Raw genomic sequence first — 23639 nt, 5'->3', positions numbered from 1 at the left:
TATACCTGTAAAAACGTAAACCCAGCACGCTACAGCTGTAACGGTAGTACAGCCATGAAAGCACAAACAAACAAACAGGATCAACGGAGATAGATTTCTACATGACATAAAAAAAGAAAAAGCATTTTTCTAACAGTTGCGTGACCAGAGACGTAACAATCCCCTGGTAATTATTGGAGATGTATTTGAAAGATGGAGACAGCTTAGATCCCAAAAGGACGCAGAGTTGGCTTATTTTCTCCTGAACAGGTAAGCATTAGCTTCAGGCTAATTTATCACAGCTACTAGGGATGGGCATTTTTTGTCATTTCAACATTTGTGTACTCACATTGAATTATATAGCTAGAGTACCCGAGTTGGTTACTTGCAAAAACAATTGAGACAGCCAGTAAAGTGATCCCGACTGGTCCTGGCTAACGCCGCCATGCTAACCCTGCTAACTGTTAACGTTACCGGGAGGACCAGGCATGCAGCCCATGGCTGTTTACAGCGTGTAGTTTAGCGGCTGGAGCCGACAATGGTGAGTTATTTTAAGCCACGAGAGGGGGGCTGTAAATCGGAAAGAGAGGACTGTGAGTTTGCAGTGTGTTTAGCGATTGTTGCCGTAATTCTAAGCCAATGAAGTGTGTTCCGTCGGCAAGGTAGTGGTATTTTTAGCGTTTCGTATTGTAATTCTAAGCCGAGGAAGTGTGCCTGACTGGCGTGTGGAGAGGACAGTGAGGTTGTTGTGTTTTTAGCGGTTCATACTGTCATTTTAAGCCGAAAAAGTGTGTCTGTCAGTTGGTTACAGAGCTCAGCGTGAGCATGGGCTTTTATGACTGTCAATATAGCCAGCATCTACCGTTAGCTACTCGGCTGTGCTGTGGAGTAATGTCTGGCTATGCTTGTTGTGAATGCTGTGGTCTCAGCCTGGCAACCCCCGTGAACTTCGAGTCTGGGCAGGAGGGGGCGGGGGAGACGACTCTCCAGTATTTTGAATTGGTAGTGCAGTAACAATTTTAACTGCTAGCTGCCAGTATTGCATACAAGAGTAATGTTGTGGGATTTTAAACTTTTAAAACCGACGATTTGTGTACAGGTATAAGTCGCCACAATGACGACCTTCGCAAAACGTTTTATTGTGGAACTCCTTCGGCCATGCCAACCATTTGGAAAAGGAAACAACCTGGCGCATACACCAGAGATGAGCTGCTGGCACTCCGCGCTGCGGGAGACCAACCACCACCCAACCTCACCGAGGACATATGACCCTCGGCCCTGAGGAGACGAATTCGGAGAAGAGGAAGGAGAGGCGGAATTCGGCAGCGCCTTCGAAGGAGAGGCAACAGGCCGCCGTTACCCACCACAATCCTCATTAACGTGAGGGTTTTGAAAAGGAAAATGGAAGAGTTACGGACCAACGCTTCAGCCTGCTACGAGTACCGTGAGTCATCTATAATGGTGTTCACTGAGACATGGCTGCATCTTAATGTTCCTGACTCACTGTGCGAGGTGGAGGGTTTCTCTTATTTGCTCCGATAGGAAAAAGATGTCAGACAGAGGAGGGGTGTGGGGGTGGGTATCTGTGTTTTTATTAATGACAAATGGTGCAGGCAACATACACTGCGCAAAACTATTTGCAATTCCGATGTTGAACTAATGTGCTTGAGCCTAGCACCAACAGTTACTGCACACTCCGGAGGCCCCGATCTTTATTTTAGGGGATTTTAATCACTGTAAACTAGAACTGTCACTCCCAGGTTTTTCACAGTACATTAAATGTGGTACAAGAGAGGACAGAACTGCTCTCAAGTAAACCATACACTAAGACTGTACAGGTCAAGACTAGTGACAGCATAGAGTCCCTTATATGTGGCTTTCTCTCCACAGAATGGAGTATCTTTCATGAACTGGACATAGATAAAGTGGCAGAGACTGTTAAGGATTATATAAAATTCTGTGTGGACAATGTTATACCTCAGAAGGTAATAACTGTATATAGTATATCCCAACAACAAACCATAAATAACTAAGGAGGTTAAACACTGTATCAACTCCAAGAAAATGGCATTTAAGAACCAGGACAGAGCACAACCGAAAATTGTGCAAACAGAACATAATCAGCTGCTCAGGGAAGCCAGAGGGAAACATAAAGACTTAATTGAACAGAGTTTTACAGAAATGAACTCAAGCAATCTATGGGACATGATGAAGGTAATTACTAATATGACAACTACAAAGAGCTAATGAACTGAATGACTTCTATCTGAGATTTGAATCTCGGGACTTCTCCTCTGAATGGAAGAATGTTTTAGAGACAATTTCTGTCACAGAGCAGGATGCAAGGCTGGTGATAGAACCTCAGGAGGTCAGATTACTTTTTAAAGACCTATGTACTAAGAAGGCCACTGGGCCAGATGGAATATCTGCATTCCTGCTAAAGACATGTGCAGAGGAGCTGACACCTGCATGGTGCCCAATCTTTATAAAATCAGTAGACTCACACACCATACCCACCCTGTGGAAGAAATCAGTAATTACTCCTGTACCTAAGAAACCTTGCCCTAAGGTGAATAATGATTTCAGGCCTGTGGTACTGACATCCATTGTCATGAAATGAGAGGATAATGGTATCATTTCGTAAAGTGATGGTTTGGAATAATTTCACCCTAAGGTCCTTTGCACCATGACCTCGAGCCAAACACCCCCCCAGAAGCTTTTTTCACCTGGGTTGAACATTGGGAGAGTTAGCTTAGAGTAGCGTTATCAGCTGAATAGCTTAGCGCAGGGGCTAATTGACCCACGTTTGTATCTCGTAAGTTACCCCACTAATAATTGGATTGGAAAGTTTGTAAGTACACCAGAAGTTTATGAACACGTGCCTGCTCTCTTCTGCTAGTTGCTGCTGCTGCTACCTGCAGTTAGACGAGTGCTTAGGGCCGTCTACAAATTACAACACCGAAAAGAGATACAACAAAAATATTTATTAATTTAACTTTTTTTTTAAGTGCTGTAGTATAACTAGCAAGAGACAAGTAATAATTGAGGTAAGTTTGGAGACATTACCTTATTTAATCATTAAATTTATTAATATTTTTGTTGCGTCTCTTTTCGGTGTTGTAATTTGTAGACGGCCCTAAGCACTCGTCTAACTGCAGGTAGCAGCAGCAGCAGCTAGCAGAAGAGAGCAGGCAAGTGTTCATAAACTTCTGGTGTACTTACAAACTTTCCAATCCAATTATTCAGCCCAGTCTCATGCCAGGTCGTTATATAGTCACGTTATTGTAATCTATTAAGTCGTGGACAGGTTACGTAATTGCCGTTTTTTTCGTGTGGCGATTACGAAATTGAAAGCAATGCATTTTAATGGGAAGCATATTTCGTGATCCCAGAATGCTGACGGTAGCGAGTAGTTGATAAGGCGAAAGTCCGCGTATGGAGGTTGGTCGGGGTGGTGGATGGGTCAGAAAACACAGGACTTTCACCCCGGAGACCGGGGATCGCGCCCCGCGTGTGGCAGTACCTTTGTCCCGCGTGTTGCAGTTCCTTTGTCGGCGTGTCCCGCGTTTGACGGTTCCTTTCCCTGTTCTTTTTTTTTCCTAACCCCAACCGTCTCGTTATTGTGGCGTTTCATTTCCCCGTTGTGGTGTTTCATTTCTCCGTTGTTGTGTGCCCCTGCGCGGGTGGATTGCGAGTGGCGGCCCGTTCTGTTGTTTTGGCCAGCGTGTGGCGCCTCATTTCCTTGTTGTTGCGTCCCCCAGAGCAGGTTCGAAAAGCGTGACCTGTACACGTTCAAAAGTCGTTGCATATACACGAAAAAAACGTCAAAATCGTAACCTGTACACAAATTTATGAATCAAAATAACGTGACTATTACACGACCTGGCGTGAGACCGGGTTGAATTATTAGTGTGGTAACTTACGAGATACAAACGTGGGTCCATTAGCCAGTCCCTCCAGGATTTCGAGGCCTTTTTTTGAGATTGTTGCAGTCCAAAATGCCTGATTTCGCGGGAGCTTTTGTAAAAAATTTCGATAATAGTTGCGATGTATTTTGTATGTTTGTTGCAATGAAGTTGCGGAAGACAGTGAAAGTTGCAAAAAAGTTGCGATTTTTTTTTTTTTTATAGTTCTTTAAAAATAAAAAGGAAACATGTTTTGGGGAGAATAAAACTATCCTGGGCTGAGTTTTCCTAGTAACCTTACCAAAAAGGCTCAGGATGCTGCAAATGTTGATATAATATGAAAATGGCTGGTGGATTTAAGAGAAAAAAATAATAATTTATTGAATGAATCAAATTTGAACATATGTGTCACTGGCTTGTTGATCTTTACATTGTTAGTTAATTTCCTAACCTGGCCTGGGACTGAATAAAGTACTGACTTTGACTTATCATTGCACTTACAATAACGAGTGTAGCTGTCCTCAATTTAGGTCAGTGTCGTCTCATCTCCTTTTTCTCCTGCATCCACCGTGTGTGTTGTTTGTGTGTGTGTCTGTGTGTGTGTGTGTTGTTTGTGTGTCTGTCTGTGTTTGTGTCTGTGTGTGTGTTTGTGTGTGTGCAAGTGTCAGTCGTGGAGGGAACGGAGCAGGAGCCCCACCCATTGCAGAGAGCCGACAGCCAGGATTGAAACGGCAGCAGCTTTTAAATCGTTAAAGTCTAAATTGTTGCACGTCTTGCAAAACAGTTTACCCCCGCTTTTGTAAAGAACATCTGGATACTGTTTTTCACGGTCCTTTGCTGTTATTTTTGTAGGTAAATGTGAGACGATGGCAGCAAACATGTCTGCTGCGCATGCTGCTGCATCTTCTGACCAAAACAAGGAAGTGAGTTTGCGTATGACGACGCTTTGCAGGAGACCGCGATGATTGGTCAAAGTTGCAGAAAAGTTGCGGTGATTGGTCAAAATTGCGAGTCGCACCAAAGTCGCAGGGATTGGTTGAATTCGCGTGAATTGGCGCGATCGCGACATCGCGAAATCCTGGAGGGACAGATTAGCCCCAATTTGTAGACGTCCCTTAGCGCTCTTACTACCGGTAACAGTAGCAGCAGCAGCAACAGCAGAGAGCAGAAGTCAACAGGCAAGTGTTATTTACATAAACTTCTGGTGTACTTACAAACTTTCCAATCCATCATTTTATGAGTGCATAACCTATTTATACTAGTGTAGAAGTTTGGTATCATTTCGGGCATTATTAGTGGGGTAACTTACGAGATACAAACGTGGGTCCATTAGCACCTGCGCTAAGCTATGCAGCTGATAACGCTACTCTACGCTACTCTACGCTACTCTACGCTAACTCTCCCAATGTTCGACCCAGGTGAAAAAAGCTTCTGGGGGGTGTTTGGCTCGAGATCATGGTGCAAAGAACCCTAGGGTGAAATTACTCCAAACCATCACTTTAAGCAACATGTTGGTGTGTTTCTAGACCCTTTTCAATTTGCGTATAAGCAGGGGCGCAGCACAGATGATGCCATTAACAGCATCTCACATCTGGTCAGTAAACACATTGAGTACCCCAAGGCCTACGCACACATTTTGTTTGTTGATTTTAGTTCAGCTTTTAACACTCTGCAGCCTCACATGCTCATCCACAAACTGAAAGACATGAATGTTAACTCTTTTATTTTACTTTTTTAACAAACCGTACTCAACAGATCAGAGTGAATAATGCTCTCACGGAGCCCAGGCCAATCAGCACTGGCGCCCCTCGGGGCTGTGTCAGCTCTCCAGTCCTCTTTACACTGTATACTAACAACTGCACTAGACTCCACAATGAAAATTATATCATTAAATTCTCAGATGATACAGCAATGCTCGGCCTTATGCATAAAGATAGAAGCCCAGCAGCGTATCATATGGAAATTGAGGAATTAGTCTAGTGGTGCAACAACAACTATCTTGTGCTAAATGTGACCAAGACTGAGGAGATGGGGTTTGACCCAAAGGCGACACCAGGCCTGTAGTGATCAACAACTTACCCATTACTCAGGTTAGCTCTTACAAGTACCTTGGTGTACATATCGATAATGCACTCAGCTGGAAGGACCACGTGAATATTCTCTGTTCCAGACTTCAACAGAGGATGGATTTTCTGCGGAGTCAAACAAAAATGTATGTTGTTCTATCATGCAATAATAGAGAGTTTTCTAAAATACAGTATCACAGCCTGGTATGGTAACCTGACAGAACAGTCCAAATCACAGATTGCTGTCGGTCATCAGACAGACACAAAAAATAGTTTCCGATCCGACCCACATACTTCACCCAGAATTTCAGCTTCTACCCTCTGGTAGAAGATTTAGGGTTCCTAAATGTAGGCTTAACCAATATAAACACTCATTTGTGCCTATGTCCATTAAGTTCATCAACACCAACATGTAGGCTGGCTAGGTTGTGCACTGTCAGCGTGCAATAAGTAGGTTATTGGGGTTATGAAATATGTCAGTGGTGCAATACATGGGCTGTTGGTTTGTTCAATATGTCATTGTGTACTGCATAGGTGATGTGGAAATGTGTTATTTGTGCAATATGTTGGCTATTTGAGTTGTGCATTATGTCACCAGAGGCTGTGTGCCAATTACAGGGCTATCACACTTCTCAGCCTCCCTGGTAAAGTCTACTCCAAGGTGCTGGAAAGGAGGGTTCAGCCGATAGTCGAACCTCAGATTGAAGAGGAACAATGTGGATTCAGTCCTGGTCGTGGAACAATGGACCAGATCATTCACTCTCGCAAGGATCTTGGAGGGAGCCTGGGAGTATGCCCTTCCGGTCTACGTGTGTTTCGTGGATTTGGAGAAGGCGTATGACCGGGTCTCCCGGGAGATGGTGTGGGAGGTGCTGCAGGAGTATGGGGTGAGGGTGTCTCTTCTCAGGGCCATCCAATATGTGTACGACCAAAGTGAGAGCTGTGTCTGGGTTCTCGGCAGTAAGTCGGACTCGTTTCAGGTGAGGGTTGGCCTCCGCCTGGGCTGAACTTTGTCACCAATCCTGTTTGTAATATTTATGGACAGGATATCAAGGCGTAGTCAGGGTGGGGAGGGGTGGCAGTTCGGTGGGCTGGGGATCTCATCGCTACTCTTTGCAGATGATGTGGTCCTGATGGCATCATCGGCCTGTGACCTTCAGCACTCACTGGATCACTTCGCAGCCGAGTGTGAAGCAGCTGGGATGAGGATCAGCACGTCTCATGGTTCTCAGCAGGAAACCGATGGAGTGCCTATTCCAGGTAGGAAATGAGTCCTTACCCCAAGTGAAGGAGTTCAAATACCTTGGCGTCTTGTTCGCGAGTGAGGGGACAATGGAGTGGGAGATTGGTCTGAGCGGGTGCGGTATTATATTCAATTTATCGCACCGTTTTGACGAAAAGAGAGCTGAGTCAGAAGGCAAAGCTCTCGATCTACCGGTCAGTTTTCGTTCCTACCCTCACCTATGGTCATGAAGGCTGGGTCATGACCGAAAGAATGAGATCCAGGGTACAAGCGGCCAAAATGGGTTTCCTCAGGAGAGTGGCTGGCATCTCCCTTAGAGATAGGGTGAGAAGCTCAGTCATCCGTGAGGAGCTCGGAGTAGAGCCGCTGCTCCGTCATGTCGAAAGGAGCCAGTTGAGGTGGTTCGGGCATCTGGTAAGGATGCCCTCTGGGCGACTCCCTAGGGAGGTGTTCCAGGCATGTCCAGCTGGGAGGAGGCCTCGGGGAAGACCCAGGACTAGGTGGAGGGATTATATCTACTGGGGCTACTAAGGCTACTGGGGTTGTGCAATATGCTACTTGTGCAATACGTAGGCTATTTGGGTTGTGCATTATGTCAGTGCAGTGTTACTTTGTGCAATATGCACAGAGTTGTTCAATTAGAAATTGCCAATGAAAGGAGTTAATGTGCTTACATAACCTAGCACAAAAAGTTGGGAAATTTGTGTTTGGTAGATTATTTCTCTGTGGTAACAATGCTTTTTGGCAATAAATCTTATATCATTGGAAAGCCCGTTTAGTTCCCTTTCAAATGATGCCTCATTTGTAAGGAACATGCATTTGTGGGATGAGCAGCAGCGCTGAGTATGTGGGTTGCGCCCATGAAAAATTTGCCAAATCTTCTCTGCCAATGCCAAACAGCTTATTCTGTCATTGACCCGTTTGGTGTTTGGTGGATTGGATGATTGAAGTTTGAAGAAACAAGACATATTGGCTATTTAACAATTTATTAATTTCACAAACAGGAGCCTCAGTAGCATGTGGAGGAATCATACACAGCCACAACAGCCTGGCACCTCCTCCTCATGCTGGTCCCCAGCCTGGTCACACACTGCTGTTCAATGGGGTTGAGGTCAGGACTGCTGGCATGCCATTCAAACTGATTTATTGCCAAACAGAGTCCGAAACAAATTTTCCTTCGGGGACAATAAAGTATATCTTATCTTAGTTCCGTCCAGTAACTACTGTATGTTCTACGGTCATTGTTGTAAACCCGCCCCATGTGAGATAAACAGTTGTGATTGGCCCATCCAGGTTCTGGACGTCTGGAGATCTATATGAATGGGAGGGGCCCAGATGTATCTGCCAGAGCAAATGAAACATGAGCTGGCAGATTCAGCTGGTTTTCAGGCTAAGCATTTCTTTCAAAATCCAAATTTTTAATAGAGTTTGCCAAGCAGCCTTTTTTTTTTTTTTTTACATAAGTAGAATGAGAGTTGTTCTCTGTTATCTTCCAACTTTATTGTAGACATTATCAAGGCAACTTTAGTTTTGTAATTTAATGTAATTACATTTTTCAATTCAATTTCAGTCAAATCTGTTGAAACTTTTGAGGCTGAATTAGTCGAAAAATCATTGAGCTACAGAGATAGAATTACTTGGTACTTGTGTTGGCCATAGCTATCCTGCAGTCCCATCCTAAATGACTGATGCATTAGGATAATAATTTTAGATTAATATGTATCAAATAGAGCGCTGTGTTATAGATTTTAATTATATACAATATGTCATCTGTTCAATGTTTTATTAATGTAATTAGTTTTTTTGTTCAACACAGATGGCTGCTGCTAAAATATCACCAACAAATGTGCTCTCCCAAATGCAATGCATGTGTACGACGATGTAGGTTGTTTATTACTACTCTCTAATAGGAGTGTTTCATAAATTAGCACCACTAGTGGTGACAGGAATAATAGCCACAGGAGTGTTTTATAAATGTATCAGTCACAGTTTGAAACATTGTCTTCAGGTTGTGAAACATTCGCAGTTTGGTCTCAAAAACTACCTACATTTATTAGAAGATTGTGGTTAGGGTTAAAATCAGTACATTTGATATCTTACTTCACTTCTGGTTACGCAAGTGACGCAGAACCTGTCATAGTTTGATTTTTTTTGTAAAGTTCTAAAAATTGCTGTTTACTTTTATGTTCAAACAGGACCTGGGGTCCATGCCAGGAAGGAGGTTTAACAAACTCTGAGTCTAACCCTGATCTCTGAGTTGATTTACCCTGAGATGGGAAACTCAGAGTTTTTGGTTCCAGAACAGCTGATTTGAGTTGGTTCAATCAACTCGGAGTAGATTCACTCAGGGTTACTCATGCGCCACCACTATAAAAAGGCAGTATGAATGGAGCCTTGATAGTACGATTCACCATGGTAACAACCACAAGAAAACGGGTCGGTGGAAATACTCATGCGCACAAACAACGAGTTTGAACATTAATTTCGTTAAAAAAGCAAGACAGCGGTTGCTTCTGCAACAGAGAGAGAATTGGTGTGGGAGAAAATTGCTGCTTGAGTCAATGCGTAAGCGTTAACAGTGTATTAATTTCATATTTAGTCACAGTTAACTTATAATATTACTGATGAAAACTGGAATTGTATTACGCCTATAATTTCATTTAGGTGCAATCCTGCAGGCGAAAAATTAAGCTACTACTATATCCCATTCTGAGGCTGCAGCACCATGATCATTAACACAATTATAATTTATAATCATTTATTTCTTTTTAATGGCTCTCACTGGTTTGTGTCCAGGGAACACTACAAAAAACGTTTAAAAAACGTTTTAGAGCGAGTCACACTTTTCTGACGGCTCTGCATACAGTGGCTTTACTATTACAGTATGATCCATATACACACCAATAAAGAAAACTTTCGTTTGCAAAAAACGTAATGCGACACAAAGACTCTGCTGGGATGTTAAAGCATGTCCACGATGGTGGATGTTAGTCATATGAGGACAGATAAGGTATCTACATATCTGATGGACTGTGAAAAAATGTGGAAATGAAAATACATTTAGTCATCACCCAACGTAAACTCTCTGTGAAGTAATACAGCTTTTTCATCAATGGGATCGTTGACAAAAGGACATGGCATGTTTGAGAAAAAAACATTTTATAATCTGCCTAATAATACGTTTTTTTATTCATGCAGATAACAAACTGCATTAAAATGCGCCTGATACAGACTGAATGAATGAGGAAATGAGAGAAAAGAAACCTCGAGTTTCTCTCAGTCTCCTCCCTCTGAAAACCTGCTCCCGACCAGGTTAGGTTCACAGGCTCAGTTACCATAGTAACTGACTCTGAGGTTAAATTACCTCTCTTTGTGAAACGGAAAACCCAGAGTTTCTCTCATCTCAGGGTTAACAAATTCAGAGTTTTCACTAAACCTAATTTCTCAAACGGACTCCTGAACCCCTAGCCTCGTGAGACCGTCCTGATCTCGCGAGCTCCAGTTTTCCACTCGCAGATCAGTCTGGCATCTTGAGATAGAGAAAATTTGGAGCCGTTCGCCAAACGACCGGGCCAATCAGCATTGGTTTTGAGGCGGGTTTAGGTGGTGATAGACAGATGGTTTATCCAATTTTTGGAATATGGACCGGGTAGTGAAAGGTGTCTTTTATTCGTAAATTCTCGTTATACAAACGGCAAATATCCTTTACCGATATGTTGTTTGCTTGCTTGCTGAGCTAACAAGCTATGCTTTGCCTGCAGCAGCAGGGGCTTGTGGTTGTATTTTCATACGCTTCGTTGATCTGATTGGTTGATTTGTCCCGTCTATCACCAACATAGGTGATAGACAGATGGTTTATGCAAGCAAATGCGAAGCAATCCATCTGGCAGAGTCAGGTTACTGAACCCCAGTCTCCTGGGTGAATGTCCTGTTTGTTTGCGCTTATACTTCCTGTCTAGCTCCTGTCATAATTACTACAGCCACTAGAGGGTGGAGCTGCCTAACAATAAAATGCAAACATGGGTTGTAATAGCTGATTGTACAAAAGTAATTTTTTGGGAGATGACCAAATAGGAGTAACTAATGCAGTGAAATGCAGCTAAGTGTGCCTGCTGGCCCTTACTATGCTTTATTTTGACTTAAAACTTTTAACTACCGGCTAGCCTTTGCTAATATTAAGGGGTAGAGTATGACCTATAACAACAGTCTGGAGTTTTGGAAGTTTCGAGGTAACTGTTGGGAACCTATTCTGATATTAAGTAACCATCCTTGAGAGCCAAACACAAGTGTCCACCATCAACGTTTGCTGGAGACTGGAGCTGTTGTTGACAGACGCTATAGAGATGTGTTGTGTAGCCTTTGCCTTTGGTTTTGGAATATGGTCTGCTGTATGTTGATATTATTTGAATAAAAGGATACATGCTGAGTTTGGACATTATGACATGACCTACTGCTTGTTGTATAATATTTCAATTAGAATATTTTGGAATGATCAGTAAAGTTTTTCAATGACAGTAGTGTGTGTTCTTCACTGTTCATGACAGTAACACTGTGACAGGAGATCAAATTCATCATCTTCTACACCTGCCTCATCTGTGAGATGGACACTTTTCCGTTCAGCTGCATTTACTGTAGAAACCGCATTGTCTTATAACAACATCAGTCTGTGTAACAACAGCATCAATCCACATAAACATATCCTTCCTCAGTCATCTCAAATCTCAAAGTATGGTCCAATGGTGTATATAGTCCATTACCCCATCTTACCCCAAACCTGCAGTTTGTTGCTCAGTAATGGTCATACTAGGCCTGTAACAATTATTACATAATTGTCTAATTGTCTTCTTTTTTTTTACATAGTCGCAGTTTTTTTGTTTAAGGGCAATTAATTGCTAACTTTAGGTAAAATCTTATGGCTTGTGACTGGTAATTGCTGATTTTGTTTAGATTTGCCAAATTGTAATTATATAAGTGAGTATTGGTTGGACTATATGTTTTTTTAATTACTATTGAATTGTTAGTTGTTGGCACTGCGCTGAATACATATTCATAGCAACAAAAATGACAAGGGGGGAAACAGAAAAAATGTTTTATGATAATATTGAGGCATTGTTTACTTCATAGGCCATGTATTTGCGTTATAACAATATCTGGGTCACATTACAGTGATCGATGACCAAAAAGATGTATCCTTTTAATTATTCACCCATGAACCTGTCCTCTCGCTATACGTGTTGTCTGCTGTGTTACATTTTGAATTGTATTTTATGTCATTTTAAACTTTATGTATGTCTAAAGTATTATATTTCTATAGCCCTCCTTCCCTTCTCCTAAGTTGCTGTGTCACTTGTCAGGCCGCCATTGTAAATAAGAACCTGTTCTTAATGACTTGCCAGAAAAAAAAAGGTGAAATAAAAAAAAGGTTTCCACATCAGTGGAACATGTAAGAAGACTCTTCTCGCGGAAAAAGGCACCACGAGTATTTATGCTGGCTTTTGCTTTCTTGAAAGAAATATTCCCTGCTGATACGTGCAAAGGGGTCCCACATACGAATGGCTCAACACAGCCCTTCACAATGATGGATTTCATTTGTGGTTTTCATCCCAGCACACTCACTTTATTCATAGCAGACCCATTGTTAGAAAGTCTATGGAGAGACAAATAGAAGAATATAATACAGTTGAGTATGTAATTTTGGAGTGGACACAGATAATGGATTTGTAACCTTCATTTGAAACTGGAGTAATTTAATTAATAATTAATGTTGGGAAGCAGAGTATAACATTCATTTAATCATGCAATTAAAATGTCAAAATATTTATAAAATAAAGAGAAAATGTTGACTGTTCTTATAAAACACAAAAAAGATAGTTCTAAAGTAAATCAGGCAAATCATTCACAGTAATAAAGGTTTTTCTTTATTTTGTTGAAGAAAGCAGTAAGCTTTACATTTTTTCATTGGTTTACATTTGGTTCCTGTTGTAAGCCAGCACACAGTGTAGTCTGTGGCTCAGGGCCAGTTGCAGCACTTGCAGGAGTCCCAGTAGATGAGGCCGGGCTGGCAGCGGTGCAGATATGTGTTTCCCTTGAAGCACTGGAAGTAGGTGGCCGCATCGGCTACGTTCTCATACAGGCCATCAGGGCGGCCACTGCAGAAATCTGCAATGGGGTCCCTGGTGGTGGTGGGTCTCGGGGTGGTGGTGGGCTTTGGGGGGAAGCCTGCAGAATCAGACATGGAGAAGTAAATTTTATAAATGGAATATAAACGGCAACAAAAATGTTATGTAATTTTCCAAATACAGGACATCAATTTTAATTGTTTTCAGCTTTCTGGGATCGCTATTTCTGGGTTCGCTATTTATTTTTTCTAAATAAAAAAGTAAAAGCCATCACAGTGAGCGGAGATGGCTTTGTGAAATAGCTGAGCTACAGTATTTACCCATTGACATCCTGAGGTGGTTGACGAGAGGATAAGCTCCAGATGAGCAGAGGGATCCACCAAAGTCATCCATGTCCAGAGTCCACACATGAGCCCCTCCCAGGTTGTTGGCAGTCATCCACTGGACCTACAGGACGACCACATCAGTAACAGAGATGATTAAACAGCAGCAGCTACAAGCCTATCATTGGAAAAATACTGAGGCCTTGTTATTAATTCTCCACAAACACTTGAGATCATAATGTAAGGAACTTTAAAAGAACATTTGATCACAGAGCGCATGAGTGGGAATTTACCTAATGCCTTTATTATAACTGCAGGTAATAATGGAACTCCTTTTTACCTTGGAAGAATAGCTGCGCATGTCATCATAGCCCACCCAGGCACTTCCATAGGTGGCATATGGAACCTGCTGTTCAGGGATCCATTCAGCAGTTGCACTGGAGGCGAAGTCACAGATCTAGCAGACATACACAGAGTTAGCTCAGACACAAACAAGGCCTGGGATGGAGATACTCTAGAGTTAGGTTTACAATTTTACTAATTAATATACATAAAGGAAAAGTCCACCCTTATTTTTACTTTTATCATTTTGGAGTTGTTTAGTTGTCCAGAGGTGTATTTTCTGCTTGATCAAATGTAAAAGACCGTAAGTCGTTTTAATGTTGGGTCACGTTATTACAGTGGAGTTAAACTTTAGATATATTTAAGTGTAAAAAACAGGTGTGGTATCAGTTCCTAGTCATGTTAGGGGCAGAGAAGAGGCACCAACAGTAGCAGCAGTAACCACAACACTTCTTACTTCGTTTTATGAATTTAGGTTTTTCTTTGATTACAGATATGTGGAAATAAGGCTTAGGTGGACCAGTAATAGGTGAGATTTTACATTTGAATATCAGTGTACACTTATGCAGTGCATTATTGGGGGAAATACTGACTTTCAGCATAAAGTAAATTAAACATTAAATTAATTTGTAAAGTAAGTACCTCATAGTAGGCCCAGAAGCCGGCAGTGCGAGTGTAGGGTCCGGCGTCTGCGGGGCCGTTAGACGGTGCTCCCAGGCCGGTCGCAGCGCCGCTAAGGCGGTAGGTTCGTCCGTAGGTGGGGAATCCCAGCAGCAGCTTCTCAGCCGGGGCTTCCAGAGCCAGCCAGTAGGACACAGTAGAGTTCTTAGAAAAAGGACAAAGGAGATAAATACTAGAGCATAAAATCAGCTAAATATTTGTTATACTGTCCAGAATAAGAACCAATGATACTTTTTTTTATTGCTGGGGGCAAATCAGGATTCGTTCTCCCATTATAGAAATATACAGAGGAATGATAGGAACAAAGAAATGTGTAAACATATTTACAATCTACTACAATGTAAAGCAACTCGATATATGGAAAAAATAGACAGAAGAAATAAGTAAAAGTATGCATACTACAATATATAACAGTGTAAGTAATAATATTATATATATAGTATATAATATAGTATTACCCAGGTGAATTATTAGTGCAGTATTAGCACAGAGTAATTAGTCAGCTAAAAGTTAAAAGATATTTATTATAAATAAATAAATATGGGTTGCTGACAGGTGTCAAAGGAATCCCAGTCTATGATGTTTGATGGCCACAAGCAGGAATGACTTGCTAACATTGGATCAGATGTCTCCCAGTAATGTAAAAGGTTTGCCAGTATTGCCAACTCTGCAGCTGTCAGCTCATTTTTTTAGGTTTATAGGTCAAGCAGCTAAAAAGGCAGATATTTCCTTTAGGAGTTTTATGGAGTTTTAACAAAGCAGGGCTAAAAGGGGAGTGTACATTGGGCTCACACTCAAATGGTGGAAAATAGTATGACTTTAAATGAATGCTTATGTCACTTTCTGCCTTTTAGATACTTGCTATCTATTTGTATAGTCAATATTACATCGAGGCTCATTGTCACACTCTGCCCCCTAGTGGTAACAAATCAGCTAGCGTATTAACCCTAAATGTTCTCATAAGTGAGATAGCCTCTAAACTGCATTTTGGACACTTTAACAATAAATATACAGTCAAACTAACACACAGAAGAATGTCAAAGAGCATGCATAGTTTACAGTTGTCCGTCTTTGTGTGTCTTACGATATTGTGATGAACGTGTGATCCAGAGTCCACAGGGCTGGGGTACAGAGGGCTGTTGTGTCCAGTGGCGTCCTCCCAGTGTCCATGATAGTCATAGGTCATTACATTGATGAAGTCCAGGTGACTGTTAATATTAAAAGGGTTTCTTTTTAGACTAGCAGAACAAGTTTCACCATATACAGAAAGTGTTTCACTACTGATATTGAAAAAACATCCACTGAGTCCTTTGAAATGAAACTTACGATGCAATCTTTTTGACCTCGTATGCTCTGTCGATGTTGGGACGGAAAGCAGCAACGTTGGCTGACAGCAGCAGCTGAGTCTTCCTGTTGTCCTTGGCATCGTCCTCAAAGGCCTTGGATAGCTCCTGTAGGCAGAGCCAACAAAAACAACTCAGATTCTCCGCTTCGGATTGTTTCTGTCTAGCTCCTACTACAGCAACACAGGATGTGATGAAGACATGATGCATTTGCAGTTGGTCAGGCTTCTGTGTCCGCACTAAAATGTCACAAAAACGGACAAGAAATTTTGTACAGAAGCAACCCGTTGTCACTCCCAACTTGTGAAATACTGACTGATTTTTTAAATGGAGGCTTGTTCAGAATACGATCTCATATTTTACCAAGATAGTTCTGATAGTGTTTCTGAAATTTTTTTAAGCGAGAAATATGCCATGCAGTTGCTGAATCTGTCTTCATTTCAGATTGACAAAGGTCAGTTTAAAAGATTTTCGTCAGATTTTGAGAGGCTTAGTCACGTTCATCCCGCTCGTCATTTCTGGGTTAGCACTACACCAATCAGATTGGTCATGGAGTCCGACTGCCCCCCCTCTGACGCAACAAATCAGGTCGGCCAAAACGAGGGCCAACAGCTCCTCGGACGGACGACGGCACGGAACACACCGAACAGACTCGAGTCACTGACCTCGCCAGACTGTCCGACGGCAGATTATCGGGTTGGTGTGTCACTGCCTTTAAACGTACGTCCCGACTCAGAGCGTCAAAAGGATATGCCAAAAGTCTAAACCAAGCGCGTCTAAATATGACGAAAAGAGAGCAACTGAGTAGATTTTTTTTATTAAAATGAATGCTGTAGACTCAGTGAGCTGGAGGTTTTGAGATGTGGTCTTTAAAGCTATTGTGTGGCATACAGCAATGCATGCTCCCATGAATCCGGCACTAACACACTGAGATGAATAGTTTGAAAGCTGCATGGAATGCACAATTTCTCAACAGGATTGCCTTATTTGCCATCAAAACAATTGTATAAATACTTTAATCACATAAAGTTCCAACACTAATGCACCACACCTATTGAAACACTGGGATAAACCCCTAATTTAAAGTCCATGCTAACCGTGACCAGCAGAGTGAACCTCTCCTTGTCCTGCGCCTGGCTGCCGTTGTGTCCAGGATATTCCCAGGCCAAGTTCAGCCCGTCAAAGTTATGGGTGCGCAGGTAGCTGATGGCCGACTTGATGAAGACAGCACGACCCTCAGGCCTGGCTACCATGGAGATGAATCTGGTGGGATGTATAAAAGAAAAATCCTGCAATCTCCATTCTGGTGATACAGCAGCAAGGAAGGTGTCTGAGGAAATGTGTGTAATATTTAAATTTACGGGCTTATTCCATTGACTGTGCCTCCGACAGACAGCAGAGTCTTCAGTGCAGGATTACTAATAGCAGAGAGAGAGACAAACACAATGTTAAATGTAACCATCACATCATTAAACACATTTCTGGTCAGTTATATTGATGACATAACTCACCACTTCATCACTTAACTCGCTAAAATGGTTATTGTCAGATTTTTTACAGTTAATAGTTATAGGATTTAGTTCAGATTCTTCTCTGTTGCAAACATGATTCTGACAAACCTTACCTCCACATGTATTTTACTCTGATCGTGATTTCTTTTCTTCGGAAATCAATGCTATTGGTTACCCCTTTACGTCTGCCTGTGAGTTTTACAAATAGTTAAGCAGGGACCAGGCAATTTTGTATGAGTTTGTAAATAGCTCAATAGACAATTAATTAATTAATTAATTTCCTAAAAAAACAATGGTTTTGGACATACAAGGGTTTCACCCGACAGCCACGATATATTACATACCTGCTTGTTTATTCTGTACATAACATATGTTCATTCATTTGCCTAACTATTTATCGGTTCTGCTCTATTGTTCACATCATAATTACAACAAAGCTGAATTTTCTAGTACTGTACATTTCCCCTGGCACTGTGATTGGCTGCCCACTGCTCCCTTGAGGGATGGGTTAAATGCAGAGAATGAATTTCGCTACATGTATGTGTATGTGACAATAAAGTAACTTTATTTTGGGTATTGGTTCACAGTTGATTTTGTACATGTCACAGTTACATCCCTTCTTACCATACTACCTATTGGTTTACTGTTTATTCAGTTAATTCAGTTAATTCATCGTTATACAGTATACATCTACAAGTATTTACCTTTGTTATAACTGATCTGATCAAGAATGCTGCAGTCTGTGTTAAAACTCACACTTAAAGATCTAACTGTATTTTGCAGTTGGAAAGTGTCTCTGCTGGCTGCCTGTCACACTATACAAGGTTAAAAAAATGACCCTGCTGCAGGTTTAAATCTGATATACTTGTTAGCCTGTTAGAGCACTCAGATTATTTGGTGCAGGGCTAAGTTATGATTCTGCTCCTGTTGTATACACAGTCAGCTTTCACTGTTTGTCCTTGAAAAAAAAAATGGAACAGTCTGCCTGCTCGTGTGGGCAAAGCTTTGAAATGTGACCATAAATACATTTGAACGTAAACTTCAAACAGGTCAGACCTGTGCAACATCAAATCAGCAACACTTTGAGACTGAAGGTTCCAAAGTCAAATACATTTTATGTTGTGCCAAGTTTCATGCACTTTAGCTTATAAAGTAATTATTTACTGAGGTGTGTCATGATCAATATATTGACTTTTACTGTGTTTTATTGGCCCTTTATTCATTATAAGACATAGCTGATATGGTCATGGTTGGTCCATGCAATCCTAGATGCAGATCTTTTGCAAATGTCTGTCAACTGCATAGATAAAATGTACTCTACTTTACAGAAAATGTACAACCAAAATAATGTAATGTTAATGTTAGGCTTGGTCTCATGATGGTCTGAATGACAGGACTTTGGGCTCCCAGTTCTGAAGATGAGGAAACGATTAAGCAAAAGGGTCACATTAGGTTTTTCTTTGATATACTTTTGTTATGTAAATGCATTTATGAGGTTTGAAATGTATCCTTTCATGCTTTTAAAAATAGAACATAAATGTATGCCAAATTTTACTTGACAACTCAACACCTTTCTATATAGAGTGTACATTAAAATGTCTTACACTCCATTTCACCCAAAAAAGAGTACCCCTTTGAGGAGACATTGAATGTTGGTCTTGTTTTAACTTGAAAATGGATATTTAAGACATATTAACTCACACATTCTTGAGGTTGCTGAGCTTGCTGAATTGCTCCTCATCGTTCCACTCAATGGGGCTGATCTGGTTGAAGCTGTTGATGGTGGCCAGAGCGTAGATGACGTGTGTGCACAGGAAGGGGTCGATGTTGTCTGCGGTGAATTTGGCACTGCTGGGCCTGTACTGGGCCCAGTTGGTCATGTGGCACACCAGTTTATTGGATGAGGCTGAGGGACGACAGTAGGACAGCAGCAATGAGCCTTTAAATGTGTTTGTTCTTAAAATTTTATCTTAGTGTGAAAAAGATTCAATGCCTGAACTAATGCTTAATGCTTTATTGTAAAAAACTAATGCTTACCGATGTGCAAAACGAGCAGAACGCCCAGAGCTAAAAGAAAACAGAGAAAACAGGAACAGAGAAAATTTGAGACTTTGGCATTGTAGACATTTGATGTATACAGTAAATCTAAATGTCCAAGAAAGACAAAAAGTCTTAAATTAAGAGTTTATGGTAGGATTTTTCCCAATTTGGTATTGTGGTATGTTTCCCTAAAGTCGGATTTGCTACTCAAAAAGCCGGAAGAACCTTACCAACCCTGACGCAATATTTCTTTTCCTAGGATGGCCTATATGACCTGCCCTACTCTGCCTCTGATTGGTTATCCTGGTATTCTTACCATAACCAATCTCACTCCTCATGCTTATACCTAACTAATCCAAGCAACAGAGGCAACGAGTACTAGTCATAGAGACAGAGCACATTAAAGTCCCACTCCCACCAGAAGGAAAACTCTCCCCTCTCCATTCACTTTGTATTGAGTAAAGGGTCCTCCTCATCAGTTCTGTCTGCTAGCAAACAACAGAAAAATGCCTAAAAGCTGCTGTGTGGTGGATGCACTAACAACATGGTAAAGAACCCAAAACTAAGTTTCCATAAGCTGCCAAACTGAAAAACTGAGCTTTTATGAAGAAAAAAGTGGATAGAGACGTGAGCAATCAGCAGGGAAAATGGGAAGACACAGCTAACATAATGCCCAACGTTACATGTGCAGCAAGCCTTAGTCAATAGTCAAATATCCAAATGTCAATTTTAGGCTACCTACAAGATATATCTGTAAGTTAAGCTAAAGCATTTTGACAGTATGAAACTTGTTTATAGTGGTATGTTGATACATCAGAAATCTATGCATGTTTGCAAGTGCCTTAGCTTGCTAATACTTGGCTAACTTGTCCTCTGGTAGACAGAGGCTGCTAAAATAATCCTTTGACATGCCTAAATCTAATGTTTTTAGCTACCTACAGGTACTTTGTTAACGTTTTAGCCCTAAATTGCATATTGTGGCACAGATTGTTTTTTTCTTCCGGTGGGCGTGTTTTTTACACCACTATGCACTCTGTCTCTATGCCTTCGCCATCGTCATCCTACGAAACGCAAGTTTGCAACCCTTGACATCACAATCCAGCTTGGCTGCTTTATCAACAGTAGTGAAAGCTGTATGAATATTCTGTTTTAGCACTTCTGTATTATTTGTTTCTTACAATTAAATTAGTCGTACACACAGTACACACAAAATACCACATGATTCGTTGTTATCAACTGATATTGCTAACAGTGGCTAGCTTGGCTAGAGTCCCCCCTCGCCGTGAAATATACTCATCTTGCCGAGCAAAACACCTTGTTTGTTGCAAGATTTTCATGCAGGATATTAGATACTAGAGTTATGTCATATTATAGCATTTTATAACACAGTGGCACGGACAATTTGAAGTTTGTGAAATGAGATAACTAATATTCATAATGGTTCAAAATTAAAATACTACTACGACTTTTCAGGCGATACACTGTCACAGACAAATTTCCAATCTGGGAATTAAATCATGACAGTCTTGCTAGAATTTGGTGTACGGTGGTCATAAAACTCAGCTCCAGCTGTTTTAAGTCTTTTTCCTGTCTTGACGTTCAGACAAAATCAAACGTGTTTGATATTATTGTAAGTTTGAAGTCTTGGTTGTAAAATCTTCTAGTAATTGGCATCTTTTGAAATGTGATCTTTGCATTGCCAAACTCAGTGACATTATGACAGATTGTCTTTAGATGTGAGATGGTGTCAAACTTCGGTCTTTTCAAAAACTTCTAGTGTATGGTAGGCATAAATTGATATATTTTCTTCAAAAATGAGTACAATTGTGCTAAATGTTCAAAATTGTTAAAGTAGTGATTTCATGCTTAATTTTAACTGCTCACTTCACTTATGCCTCGGGTCAGCTAGTCAATGTCTGAGTGAATGATTGACTAATGATACAAGATGTTATTGGCATCCTGTCTTTGTGTGTATATAACTGGTATATTGAATTTTTAAAAATTTAGAATTTGAATGGAATTTACCTGTGAGGAGTCTCGCCATTGTGATCCAAACAATGATCTGCTGCAGTAGTGAACCTGATGATCATAAAACATTCACAACATAATAATAAAACACATGAAAAACCAAAGCAGATATCATGCCCCTACATTTCATATGAGTATGAATTACATGGTTTCAGGGTTTTTTCTCAGACAGAATAAGAAAATACATCAATTTAGTCAAATGTATTTTGATGGAAATTTGGCCCTATTCTTCAAAAATAATTCTTAAAGGTATTTAATAATGCTAAGAATTGTAACAATTCTTCCCCTCTTTAAAATAGAATATTTTATGTTAGCACATGAAGCACCTTGCAGCTAAATGCTAGCTGTATACAACACAAATCCAAACATGTTGATGATCTCATTACCTTTCTTCAAGAGCAACAGAAGCAGAGTCCAGAGCTTGGTGCAATTGAGTCAGATTTATATTTTTCTCATTAATGACTAATAGCTTGAAGCAAAGTGCAGCTGATAAGGGCTCAGGGTGGTGGTAGTCTGCCTGACGTGCATAATGACCCCACTTCCAGGTGATAGGCAAAGCAATGTAAGAATTACACTTGCTGGGAAATGTGCTATCAGTTCACTTTTTACATCACAACTACTGTAGTGATAAGTGTCATCAGTGTGCATCTGTAAAACTTAGTAATAGGAAATAATGATTAGTAATAATGAAATAGAAGAAACTGAAAATGACCCCCAGGGGCCCATTGTCATATAATTCATCAATGTATCTAGTACAAAAACAGATGCATTCAGCCTAGTTTAGTACACAGACTGGAAGCAGGGGGAAACTGCTAGCCCTGCCAAAACAAAAAAACACATTGCCTGCCAATTTTAAAGCTGTCTTTTACTGTTAATGTTGCATCAAACTAGTCACCTATCTATACAAGGGTCATCTGGTTTTTGTTCATTATTTGGACGAAGGCAACCTCACTACGTATGTAGGCAGGATTTCTTGGATAGTGTGCAATCAATGCAGCTGTTGTAGATTAACAATTAGCTCCAGTGCAACGCATCCCAAAACAAAACCCCTTGAACTGCTGGAGGGCCATCAAAAACTGATACTGACAGGAAATGTTAGCACCTTCGGACGTCAGTATAAGTGCGATATTAGTATGCCATGTCAATACAATCCAAATTATATTTACTCCATTTAAATGAGAAATGTGTAATATATTTAATTACATTTAATTACATTTTATTTATAGTATCAAATCATAATAAAAGTTATCTCAATACACTTCAGAGATAGAGTAGGTCTAGACCCAACAATCTTGGTGCATTTGGTGGAACAGTTGTGAGGAAAAACTTCCTTTAGGCAAAAACCTTGGACAGACCCAGGCTCTTTGTGGGCAGCATCTGTCACTGCCAGTTTGGACACAGACACTGATACAGATATACAGATATATTATATAATTATAGCAATTGGAATGATAAACAGTGGCAGTTATATTAACAATAGAAGAAATAATAGTTGTAGCAGTTCATGGCGTTGCGGGGCATAGCAGGGCGTTGCGGGGCATAGTAGAGCATAGCAGGGCTTAGCAGAGCATTGTGGATCATAGTAGAGCACGGCAGGGTGTCGAGCAAGACCACAGCAGCTGTAACCATGATTTAGTTGCCACCCCAATCCAAGGAAAACTATGAGGCGAGAAAACATATGGACTCTGGGGAATAAGCTCCCCGGAGATAAGTTAGTAACAAGCATTTCTGGAACATGAATGCACGCAGATAGAAAGAGAGAGAAAATCAGTATGTCAAATGAAGTCCCCCAGCAATCTAGACCAATAGCAGCATAACTATGAGCTGGTCCAAGGCAAACCCGAACCAGCCGTACAAGGGTTGGTTGATGAATCGGACGACTATGAAGAGAAGCAGAGAAGAGGAGGAGTGCTGTGTCTTTATACACTCACCTAAAGAATTATTAGGAACACCTGTAAGATTTCTCATTAATGCAATTATCTAATGAACCAATCCCATGGCAGCTGCTTCAATGCATTCAGGGATGTGGTCCAGGTCTAGACAATCTCCTGAACTCCAA

At 41.0% G+C, this 23639-nt stretch overlaps 1 protein-coding gene across 1 annotated transcript; it reads right to left on the bottom strand.

Moving 5' to 3' along the window:
• Positions 1 to 13098: 13098 nt before the first annotated feature.
• On the bottom strand, positions 13099 to 21626 carry chia.1 (chitinase, acidic.1). Its single transcript, XM_028576035.1, has 11 exons — positions 21578 to 21626; positions 19550 to 19579; positions 19214 to 19418; positions 17363 to 17419; positions 17099 to 17264; positions 15985 to 16109; positions 15743 to 15866; positions 14620 to 14802; positions 13976 to 14092; positions 13633 to 13759; positions 13099 to 13412 (listed from the first exon to the last, which is right to left on the bottom strand). The coding sequence occupies exons 1-11, from the start codon at positions 21594 to 21596 to the stop codon at positions 13204 to 13206; spliced, it is 1362 nt and encodes a 453-aa protein (XP_028431836.1). The 5' UTR covers positions 21597 to 21626; the 3' UTR covers positions 13099 to 13203.
• Positions 21627 to 23639: the final 2013 nt, after the last annotated feature.

The sequence above is a fragment of the Perca flavescens genome, chromosome 4 (genome assembly GCF_004354835.1).
Source record: "Perca flavescens isolate YP-PL-M2 chromosome 4, PFLA_1.0, whole genome shotgun sequence".
NCBI lineage: Eukaryota > Metazoa > Chordata > Actinopteri > Perciformes > Percidae > Perca > Perca flavescens.
The sequence above is the reverse complement of the archived record's forward strand: the minus strand, read 5'-3'. Positions and strand labels throughout refer to the sequence as shown.